The sequence below is a fragment of the Silurus meridionalis genome, chromosome 3 (assembly GCF_014805685.1).
Source record: "Silurus meridionalis isolate SWU-2019-XX chromosome 3, ASM1480568v1, whole genome shotgun sequence".
Classification (NCBI taxonomy): Eukaryota; Metazoa; Chordata; class Actinopteri; order Siluriformes; family Siluridae; genus Silurus; species Silurus meridionalis.
Window position 1 is genome coordinate 8,898,892 of NC_060886.1, and position 11,909 is coordinate 8,910,800.

The 11,909-nt window shown below is 37.4% G+C and overlaps 1 protein-coding gene and 1 long non-coding RNA gene across 2 annotated transcripts; one reads left to right on the forward strand and one right to left on the reverse strand.

Annotated features, from left to right (window-relative positions):
• Positions 1 to 308: 308 nt before the first annotated feature.
• On the reverse strand, positions 309 to 971 carry LOC124379291. Its single transcript, XR_006924400.1, has 2 exons — positions 832 to 971; positions 309 to 491 (listed from the first exon to the last, which is right to left on the reverse strand). It is a non-coding gene; the product is annotated as an uncharacterized LOC124379291 (long non-coding RNA).
• A 27-nt stretch (positions 972 to 998) lies between these two features.
• Positions 999 to 11,614, forward strand: poglut2 (protein O-glucosyltransferase 2). The gene is made up of 10 exons (XM_046839538.1): positions 999 to 1,347; positions 6,026 to 6,231; positions 6,460 to 6,665; positions 7,240 to 7,317; positions 7,689 to 7,861; positions 7,932 to 8,169; positions 8,359 to 8,568; positions 10,020 to 10,109; positions 10,850 to 10,954; positions 11,437 to 11,614. The coding sequence occupies exons 1-10, from the start codon at positions 1,157 to 1,159 to the stop codon at positions 11,452 to 11,454; spliced, it is 1,515 nt and encodes a 504-aa protein (XP_046695494.1). The 5' UTR covers positions 999 to 1,156; the 3' UTR covers positions 11,455 to 11,614.
• The last annotated feature ends 295 nt before the right edge of the window (positions 11,615 to 11,909 follow it).

Genomic DNA, 11,909 nt, shown 5'->3' on the forward strand with positions numbered 1-11,909 from the left:
CAGACTGAGTAAAGCCAAGTTTTTGTTTGAAACCTGTCGCCTGGCTTTCATTCCTTTTTCTGTCAGCTGTCGAGATCTCCACACTTGTAATGCTATGTTTACACATTATTATGTAGCTGACCTGCTCTGCGGTCTTCACTTCAGTTGGTACTCACTGCATCGAGTCTCTCCATATGTGGATAAAGGTAAACTTTTCTCAACGTTGTTGCATCACTGGGGCATGTCCACATCCAGTCACCAGTTGGTGTTTATGTCTCATGCACGAATACAGAACTGGATACTTTAACCTTAGAATTGATCACCTAGCATTGAAAATGATTTCATTTATTGAAAAGGGCAAAGGACAACAAATCGTATTAAGAAAACTAATATAAACATGGTTAAATCGTGTAAATCAGTAAGACACACCAGCAGTCCTAGACACACAAACAAACAATGGCAAATAGGGCACAACCTCCTGGGCCAGCAATGTCTCCTTTTACAGCAATGAGCTGTTTGGGGGAAAAGCAAGAAACATGTAATTTTTATACTGTTCTTGTACAGAAAAGTAGAATCATGATAATGATTACAATTAAAACTAAAAAAAATCTCTTTTAGGGTCATATTACAGGACATAAATTGAACCAGGATTGACTGAGCAGGAAGAGACTTACACTAATTGTTAATTTTCAATTTAATATTTGTTACTAAGACATATAAAAACTGCATATTTAACTTGGGCCATATTTCATTTGCCCAGACATATAAGTCTAAATAGTTTACATGGCAGAAATCTGGTGTTCATGTCAAATGTGCGCAGTTCTGCGTAAATTGTGCGCAGAAGTAACACACCTAAAGCACTCTGAGAAGCCGACCAATCAGGTGAGGCGCATGTGGGAGAGTACGCGGGCCACGTCCAGATACCGCATACTATCCTACTAAATAGTATGTGAATCATGTGGACTGCTGGAAGATAGTCATGTGTTGGGTCATGCTGTTTAGTATGGATAGTATGATTTTCCAGACTCAGCATTCCCGAGCACGAAACGGATCCTGTTGAGATCATCCACATCAATGAAGAGTGTGAGAAACTTTGTATAATGTGACTATAAAAGAGAACTGCAGTCTGATTTTATACCAGAGATCCTTCATTGCCGAGGAGCCATCAGATCAGACAATGCTTTTGAGATCTTTATCAGGATTACTGCTGCTGTGCTGCACGCCGGTTTGCCTCCTTCCAGAGGCAGTGTGCACCAGTGCAGTACCCAGTGCCTCGAAAAGTCTGGTGTGGGGCCTCGGACTGGAAGCAAACGCCGTCCTCCCTGCTCGCTTCTTTTTCATCCAGTCCGTGGACAAGGCCGGCAAAAAGTAAGCAGGACTCTGGACTTTATTCTTTTACACCACCAAGTTCAGTCAAACCATCCCATCTCACTGGGTCCCTAAAGGATGAGTAGCAAAAACTGGATTCAAAACCAGTGTGAAAGTTACAGGAAGTTTTAACAACTTGAAAGAAAGAAAGAAAGAAAGAAAGAAAGAAAGAAAGAAAGAAAGAAAGAAAGAAAGAAGTGGCAACCTTAGTGGTTAATACATTAGACCTCATGAGTTTAAATCTCAGCTACTGTACACCAAGCTGCCACTCCTGGGCCCCTGAGCAAGGCCCCTACCCCCATAGCTGCTCTTTTGTATGAATGAGATAAATGTAAGTCACTCTCGATATGGGCGTCTGCCAAGTGCAATAAATGTAAAGACTGACTACTGTCTGATAGATAGATAGATAGATAGACAGACAGATAGATAGACAGACAGACACACAGACAGACAGACAGATAGATAGATAGATGGACATGGATAGATAGATAGATAGATAGATAGATAAATAGATAGATAGATAGATAGATAGATGGACATAGATAGATAGATGGACATAGATAGATAGATAGATAGATAGAACTTTTGTCATTGCATGGTACAGGTACAAAGCAATGCGAGTACAGTAAATATATAAAGGCTATAGCAGTGCAGAGATGTGTGGACATCATTAAGAAGTACAGATAGATGTTATGGTTATGGTATTGAAGATGAAATGTGCAGAAGTGGAAGGTTACAAGGTTATGGCATTTAAGAAATGTGCAAGCTGTAAAAACAAGTATATATATATATATATATATATATATATATATATATATATATATATATATATATATATATATATATATATTTAGTGGCAACTTGGCAATACTGGGGCTGGAACCCTGACCTTCTGATCAGTAACCCAGAACCAGACGAGAGGCTAGATTTTTTTTTTTACTTGTCACTTACATTACAGCAGTGTCATTTTTTTCTACACAAACAAGTCGATTGATGGAGAGTGTCTTATTAATATAAAGGCAGAAGCAGTGAGAGATGGATATATATATATATATATATATATATATATATATATATATATATATATATATATATATATATATATATATATATATATATATATATATATATATATATATATATATATATATATATATATATATATATATATATACACACACACACACACACACACACAAAATGTGTTTTCCTGATTTCTTTCTTTTTTTTTTTTTTTTTTTTTTTTTGCATGTTTGTCACACTTTAATGTTTTAGATCATGAAACTAATTTAAATATTAGTAAAAGATAACACAAGTAAACACAACATGCAGTTTTTAAATGAAGGTTTTTATTATTGAGAAAAAACTAAATCCATAACGACATGGCCCCCTGTGAAAAAGTTTTTGCCCCCTAAACCTAATAACTACCATATATTTACCACCATCTACCACAATATCTACCCCCCTTAGCAGCCACAACTGCAATCAAGCTTTTGTGATAACTTGCAACGAGTCTGTTACAGCGCTGTGGAGGAATTTTGGTCCAATCATCTATGCAGAATTGTTGTAATTCAGCCAAATCGGAGGGTTTTCGAGCACGCACCACCTTTTTAAATAAAGATATAAAAATCTATTTTAAATAAATTCAAAAACAGTACCCAAACTGTACACTGTTTTCTTTTATGATTTAGTTCAAAATGATCCCAAACTTTCTGGAGTTTTCTTTGCCCTGAATCTTCTCCTCACCCCTCGCTGTTTTCTCTCAGTTCCTCAATTTTTTCCATTCTGCAGCGCCTTCTAGCATTTAGCAGGCGATGCATCTGTAATAATGGTCTGTAGGAAACACAGTGCTCAGTGTTTAGTTAAATGGACTCATTTGCCTCGAATCATTTTCGTAATCGAATTATTTGAGTTAGTCGAGGAATCGTGGAACGGAGAGAAAACAGTGAGGGAGGAGAAGATTCATATGGAAGCCCATTTTCGCCACATTAAATAAAAAGTTTGTCTAATTCCAAAGTTTTTTTCTTACAATTTTACATTTTTCTTGCAGTTCCGACTTTATTTCTCGCCATTCCAAGTTTTTTTTTTTAGCCAATCGGGCGGCGACACCCCCTCTGTAGTGCCAGAAAGTTTTACACGTTGAAAATGAAATCGGCTACAATCGAATTAATCACATTGTATTAAACTAATCTCCTAATCTCTAACAATCAGCTCTGGAGGAGATGGAACAAGACAGATAAAGCAGAGGAACCTCATTCATACACCTAAAGCTTCAATCTACAGGCCGACAACATGGTTACCGGTGGATGCAGCAGAAATTTTGGATGTTTACAAGAAAAAAAGTCAGAATTGTCGGAACTACGAGGAATGAAGTCAGAATTGCGAGGGAAAAAAAATCAGATTTAGGCTTCCATATGATTCAGACCAAGAAAAGAGACAAAGTTTCCAAAGTGTGGGATCATTTCAAACTAAAACATAAAGAAAACACAGTGCATTTCATTACTTTTTTCTCTTCTTTTAAAGAGTAATCTAAAAGGTGTCCCATTACCAAGGTGTCACACAAGAAACATCTCATGATGAGTAAAAACAAAGAGCTCTCTCTTCTCAATCTTATTGTTACAAAATATACTGATGGGATTGGTTACAGAAGGATTTCTAAACTTCTGAATGTTCCAGTGAGCACTGCTGGGGCCATAATCCAGAAGTGGAAAGAATGTAATTTCACCATAAACCGGCCACGACCAGGTGTTCCTCACAGGATTTCTGAAAGAGGAGTAAAAGAAATATTAGAAGACTTGTCTAAGAGCCAAGGACCACTTGTGGAGAGCTTCAGAAAGACTTGGTATTAGCAGGTACAATTGTTTTAAAGAAAACAATAAGTAATCGCTTAAGCGCCATGTTCTGTGTGCACGCTCACCACACAAGACTCCATTTCTGAAGAAAAAGCATGTTGAAGCTCGTTTAAAGTTTGCTACACAACAGTTGGACAAGCCTGTAAGAATATAGTCTGGTCGAATGAGACCAACTTGAACCTTTTCAATGCCATTAAACACGTTAGGAGGACAAATGGTACTGCACATCACCCCAAAATCACAATACCAACAGTGAAGTTTGGAGGTGGGAACATCATGGTGTGGGGCTGTTTTTCAGCATACGGTACTGGCAAACTTCATATCATTGAATGAAGTATGAATGGAAAAATGTACCGAGATATTCTTAATAAAAATCTGCTGGCAGCTACCAGGATGATGAAGATGAAATGAAGGTGGACATTTCATCAAGACAATGATCCCAAACACATAGCCAAGGAATAAAGCTGCTAGAATGGTCCAGCCAACCACATGACCTCCAACTGAAAATCTATGGAAAGAACTAAAGATCAGAGTTCATAGAAGAGGCCAGCGAAACCTTCAAGATTTAAAGAATGTTTGTAAATTGGCCAAAATCACACCTGAGCAATGCGTGCAACGAGTTTCTCCATACACGAGGCGTCTTCAAGCCGTCATTACCAACAAAAGCTTATGTAGGAAGAATTAAATACATTTCAATAAGCATGTTCAACTCTTTTCCCCGTGTCATTTCACATTATTACACATAACGTAATTTATGGTTTGTTTTCTTTGCGTGTGGATTGCATGGGTTGTTACCAACATCTGGTAAAAATGTTGTCAATAGCACCTTGAGAAATATATTCACTGAAAGAAATGATGTGTGTGTGTGTGTGTATATATATATATATATATATATATATATTCTGTATATATGGAAACTTATTCCTGAGATTCTTTCAATGCATTTGCTATGTAAAGTGTTTCTCACCTAGAGACATTTAGTATCATTTGCACAACACTGGACACTTTTTGAACCCACAACATAAAACACACCTTGTATTAGAATTCCAGGCAGACGTCATGTTACAATCTGTATGAATCTTGTGACAAATCGCAGTGTACCTTGAAATCCCTGTTCCTGAAGTGTTCCAGATTAAAGTTCCTACCCGAGTGTCAGGCCATAAAGTGCGTGCAAACACCGTAGGTAAAACGAGACTCAACCATTAAGACCACCATTAGAGCATATTTGACATTGACTGAATAATTCATCTGATTGTCAAGTCAAAGAGAAGACGAATGCCCTGCTTACACCCAAAAGTATATCATTTGACTCCTGTTAAAGTTCATCCTGGTGACTGCTCGAACATTTGCCAAATTACGTCCAATCAGATCAAGGCATTTTCTATCCTGTCTGAAAAACAGCCTATTTTTGGAGAAAACATCCAGACTGGTGAGATGGTATTTATTTGCAGCTTCACTAACCAATGTCCATAAAGATTTTGGAGAAATCGTCCTACCACTGCATTACATTTACATGTTATATTGAAGCACTGGGCTTTTTGTTATTCAGACAGTCATAGCCTTTTTTTTACCAATAAGTACTACAGTCATACGGCTAAATTAAATTTTTTTTATCCCTCATATGAAGTGATATTGGTAACAGATGTACACAGACAGCAGAACTAAGAAAACACTAGGATTTTATACAGAATACGCTGAATGTGGTAATAAAGGTGATACTCCTATCTCGCTATCCCAGGCTTTGTTTTTAAATTTACTATCAGCACTAATCTCCGCATGAAGGTTCTTATGGCTGTATGAAGGTTTCATTTGTTTCTGGACTACAGTTTGACAACCTCACCAGGAGCCAATACATTTGAGGTGAAGGTCACGTCGCCATCAGAAGCGTTCTCCAGGATCTGGGTGCAGGTTTTAGACCGTCAGGATGGATCCTTCCTGGTGCGTTACCGCATGTACGCCAGTTACACGGAACTCAACGTTGAGATCCTGCTGAAGAATAAACATGTGGCCAAGTCTCCGTACATTCTTAAAGGTGAAAGTCACTTATACGGTGTTTTGGATTTTAAGTGGCACCAAAATATTAGAAAATAAACTTTAATTGAACCTTCTGTTGTCCTGAATTTGCTCAAACACTAATAGACAATCCTTAGAATGTATTTTTTTGCTTAACAACTTATATAAATATTTAATATATTTACATTTAAAAAAAGATGACATTTAATAAATGCCCAATTATCTTGCTATTTCTCCCACTGTCTAGGTCCAGTGTACCATGAATCGTGTAACTGTCCAGAGCCCAGTGGTGCATTGTGGATGAATCACATGCATTGTCCCTCATCGTTTTCCCAGATCCAGCACGATCTGTCAATCTTTCCTAAAGTGGACCTAGAACGCAATGCCCATGAAATCCCTCAGCGCTTTGGCCAGAGACAGAGCCTGTGTCACTACACCATTAAAAATAACCAGGCAAGTTATGCAATTTCGGGGAGGTGTTAACTTAGTGGTTAAAGCGTTGAAATTTGGATCTGACTTTTGTGAGTTCAAATTTCAGCCACACCAAGCTGCCACTTCTGGGCCCCTGAGCAAGGCCCTTAATACCACAGCTGCTCAGTTGTATGAATGAGATAAATGTAAGTCGCCCTGGATAAGGTTTTTTGCCAAATGCCAAGTGTAAATGCAGTTTGTGTGGCATTGCTGATTCAACGCTGGCCACTAGGTGGCGATGGCACCATAGACAAAAGGAGGATTCTGTAATTCCAGTTTTCCCAGTGTTTAAACCTGCTGACACAATACATTCCTCCAAAATGGGAAACTGACATATCCAAAATGAACCACTACAGCTCCAAGCTCCACTTTAACACCTCCAGCTCATGCAAGCACTACATGCATATCTGCATATTATATGCAGCATTCAATGAATTCTGTTTGCTTTTAGGATTTAAATGGTAAAAAGTGCAATATTAGTGTCTTGATTAGACAAACATACAGCATATGGCATTATTACTGCGTACCAGTCTGATGAGCTTTCACTTGTATCCAGGTGTATATCAAAACCTATGGCGAGCATGTTGGCTTCAGGATCTTCATGGATGCCTTCCTCCTCTCGCTCACACGGAAAGTATGTACCTTCTGACACATTAGTAGATAAAGATGAGACAAAGGTATGATTGGTTGTCAGCACAATTCTATATGTATTAGGTTCTGTTGTCTTCTATGCAAAGAAACCTAAGGACATTTGGACAGCAGTGGGCAGCAAAACACAGTAATGACTCTGTCTCAGATTATAGTCACAACAAGATGGACTTAAACGCTAATAATTACCTTGCAGCAATAAATAAGTTCTTATTCAGCAATAAATAAAATGTCAGAAGTTTAATTATGATTTTTCCACTGTTTTCTTGCATTCAGATTCAGTCACCTGTTTCCTTACAGATGATCAGGATTTGATCAGTGACTGTGATTTTAATCTTGAGATTTGCATGTGATCAGGTTAGGCTTCCAGATGTTGAGTTCTTTGTGAACTTGGGTGACTGGCCCCTGGAGAAGAGACGGACCACTGACAAACTCCATCCCATCTTTTCTTGGTGTGGCTCCAATGACACTCGAGATATCGTCATGCCAACCTATGACCTCACGGAGTCTGTACTGGAGACCATGGGCAGGTATGGAGTTGTTATGGGAATTTAATAATGAGTAAGAAAGTCTTACCAAGTTTCCCATGTGTTCTTGCAGAGTAAGTTTGGACATGATGTCAGTGCAGGCAAACACTGGTCCACCATGGGCCGAGAAGAACATGACAGCATTCTGGAGGGGTCGTGACAGCAGGAGAGAGCGTCTGGAGCTGGTGAAACTGGCACGAGCCAACCCTGAGTTGCTGGATGCTGCTTTCACCAACTTTTTCTTCTTTGAGCATGTCGAGAGCCTTTACGGACCGCTCGTCAAACACGTTTCGTTTTTTGACTTCTTTAAGGTAAGGGAGTGATGGATGAGTGGTTGGATGAATGAAATGATGGGTCAGTAATGGCTGGCAAGGGAATGGTTATGGGTGGGATGTTCTAGGTATGTGTTGGTCCATGGTTGTTTAGATAGATGATGGATAGATGGATGAGCGAGTTGTGTAATACCATAACTTGGTTCTAATATGTTGTTTTTTTTCTAGTACAAGTATCAGATAAACGTTGATGGAACGGTTGCTGCATATCGAATGCCATACCTTCTGGCCGGAGACAGCGTAGTGTTGAAGCAGGACTCCACATACTACGAGCACTTCTATAGCCAGCTCCAGCCCTGGGTTCACTACATTCCCATCAAAGCAGACCTCAGTGACGTGTTGGAGAAGATCCAGTGGGCTAAAGAGCATGATGAAGAGGTACAGTATTCTCAATCTCTCTCTTTTACTCATTTAAGTTCTGTTGGTGTAAATGCTTGACATATTAGAATGGAAAAAGGAACAAGGGAAGTAGTAGCTCAATGCATGAGGCTTTTAACCCTTATCTGCTCGGTTGTACAAATAGGTTATTTAATATGGATAACTCCATCCGGACAGCCGAACTCCTCACAATCTTCAGGAAACAACTGAAAACTCATCTCTTCCATTAGCATTTAACTGCCTCTTATTGCTCTTTATCACCTCTTAACTTTTACTGTTTTGAGCGATGACTGGAACCTTGCATAACAAACAATTCTCTTGTTTATTATTTGATTACGATAAATTCCTTATTTCTTAACCGTAAGTCGCTTCGAACAAAAGCATCTGCCAAATGAATAAATGTAATGTAAATGTGTCAGCCATCAGTCAGATTTCCGGAAAAAAATATTTTTTTCAAACATTCTAATGAAGGTCTTCTTTAAAAGCAGGTATAGTGATAATCATAATCGCAATATGCATAAGATCAAACGTTGATCGAATTCTGTGTTGCCTAATTTTACAATCCAGTACCATATAACATTACTTTTAAACCACAAAACTTTATTACTATTGAATTACTAACCAGGTTTTGTGATTTGAAGACGAAAAGATTTTAATTGTATAGTAAATATCGGTATAGTAAAAGAATATGGTAACAAAAATAGGAGCTTTTAAGTACGCTATAAATCAGATAAATCCTAAGGTATTTTTAATAAAACATCACAGCCTGGTTTGGGAACAAAACCAAGCCAGACAGGCGAGTTCTCAAGAGGTTGATGCCATCAGCTGAGTGTAGCATGCCTTCTGAGCTCACTGGCCTGCGGTCTATATACAGCATGTGGTGCTTGACCAAGGCCAGGAAGATTTGTCAGGCAAACCTTTACGCTTTCTCAAGGCTCACGCCTTTCCCCGCAGCCAATTCAGGAGAACACCCACTCACAAATCAGGCTTTTTTTTTTTTTTTTTTTTTTTTTTTTGGGAAACAGTGTTCAAAACACATCCTGCACTGCTGCCCTTTTTTTTATTTTATTATTTTATTATTTATTTTATTATTATTATTTTTTTTTTTAGATCAAATCACTAGTAAGTCTCTGCTTTCCTGAAATGTCAGTGTACATAATGCTATATATATTTATATATATAGGGTATATTTCATTCCATTTTATTTCATTTGTATCATACTGTAACTCTGATAATATCGTCAGCTCTATTTTATTTTCCACTTTTTTACTTTAATTATTATATTTTTGATCCTTTTTATTCTTTATTCTATTTTAGGTCACTGACAGTCATAATAAGCATTGAACACGCTGTAGATATTATATATGGGTCAAAAAAAGTGAATAATAAAGTGTGTATTTTATTCATTCGTTTATTAAAAAAAAAAAAAAAAATTCCACTTTAATTTGCAGGCTAGGAAAATCGCACAGGCTGGTCAACAGTTTGCACGGACGCACCTGATGGCCGACAGTATATTCTGTTATTACTACAAACTCTTCCAGGTAATAATTCACAAGGATTGTTCCACACCTATTTCACACTAATCCAACGCTTTAGGTTCTTCATGCTAGGTTTCATGACATCAGAGGATTCAAAGTTAAAATAACTTCCCATAACTCATAGACCTGTTTGTGCGCCATGGTAATTAGCGAAGTACGTGAGGACAAACCGTAAGCCTAATGTGATAATCGTTTATTATTAATTATTTCTTTCCATATTTGTTATTTTTGTGCAAATGGAAACTCTTGTGTTTCTATTCCTGTAGATGTGCTACCTGACTACCTGTAATCACTTGTCTCCTTCACTTCCGCTTCAGCTAATGTTTCTGGCTTTTATCAGTTAATGTATCTTGGCACATCTACATTTTAGATTTACATGTTTATAGCGTTTGGTAGACGTCTTATCCAGAGTGGCTTACAGGAGGCATATCTTATCTTCTATCTGTACCCAGCAATCTTATGGAGATAACTTCAAGGACACATCGGTTAAATATCGCAAAGTCAACCGATGCAATTAATCTTTAATCTCACATTTCGAACTCAAAACATGTTCTAGCTGTAAAAATGGTTCAATTTGTGGAATAAAGTTTGTGTGTGTACCTAATAAAGTGGTCCATGGGTGAATATCACTGGATCTGGAGAACATTTTTTTTTCCTTTCTCCCCGCAAAAACATTTCAAATGTGTGTTTGTGTGTGTGTGAGAGAGATAACGTCTTGTCTGGTTCTACATATATCCCTGTAGGAGTACGAAAAGCTGCAGGTAACGGAGCCTAAAATACGCGATGGTATGGAATTGGTAGAGCAGCCCAAAGATGACCTGTTTCCATGCTACTGCCATAGGACCAAGGTGTGTGTGTGTGTTGCTACCTTACTAGGTAGTTGTTTATCTTTAATGAAAAGTAACCAATTGGCAATATCAGCATTATCAACACTAGAACAGAATAAAACATAACTGTTAAAAAGCATTTTCTCAGTTAATACTGCATACAGAATACTGATGGTATAAACATATAATGAACAGAGTAAGAGAAAGCAAATTGCTGATTCAGCAAATTCAACACGCCTATTTATTACTGTACAATCTAATTCACGTAAACCATGTAACATTCACATTTAGCGATCATTTTATTATCGTCTTTATGACCGTGAAATTGGTCGTATTCTTTTTGTTTTATTTTTTTATTTATTTATCTTTATGCAACTGTGTTGATTGTTTACAACCCATTGCTCAAAAATACACGATAGAACATTTTATGAACCACCAATTAAGTTTGCCTGAGAAATATACTGTATATCTAATGGCATAATTACACTTTTCTTTCTTTTCAGGTCAAGGATGAGCTTTGAGTGTCCGCTTTCTAGGATCATGGAACATCTTATTATTGTGTTTCATTACATTCAAATTATTTTCAGTGCTTCGTCTGTGTATTTTCCACTGCCGTTATTTATACTGTATTATCTCTTTTTAAAATCTTGAAATTAAATGTACTCATTTGTAAAAAAAAAACAACCAGATTTTTTATTATTTCAACGTACAAAACATTATTAGTTTGCTGGAGGAAGAACACTTTATTTTTTATGTTATTATTGACCTACCAGAGTGAAAAAGAAGAAATGTCTAATGAAGACATAGGGTTTTATACAAGCCTGACTGCCAGATGTTGCTATTTTTATTCCATACTAGTGTATTCCATGTAGTGTTTATACTGAAAGTGACTGGTGAAATATTCGTTTGGTTTTGTTTCTTTAGATCTTGAATTGTTCTCTCAGTGACGGCAAGCAAACTACTTTTCTGCTGTTGA

Excerpts from the sequence above, each read along its gene's own strand:
- poglut2 (XM_046839538.1), top strand. The coding sequence starts at position 1,157 with ATGCTTTTGAGATCTTTATCAGGATTACTGCTGCTGTGCTGCACGCCG. Across the intron at positions 1,348-6,025 it reads GTGGACAAGGCCGGCAAAAA|TTTGACAACCTCACCAGGAG; the intron begins GTAAGCAGGACT and ends TCTGGACTACAG. Across the intron at positions 7,318-7,688 it reads TCCTCTCGCTCACACGGAAA|GTTAGGCTTCCAGATGTTGA; the intron begins GTATGTACCTTC and ends GCATGTGATCAG.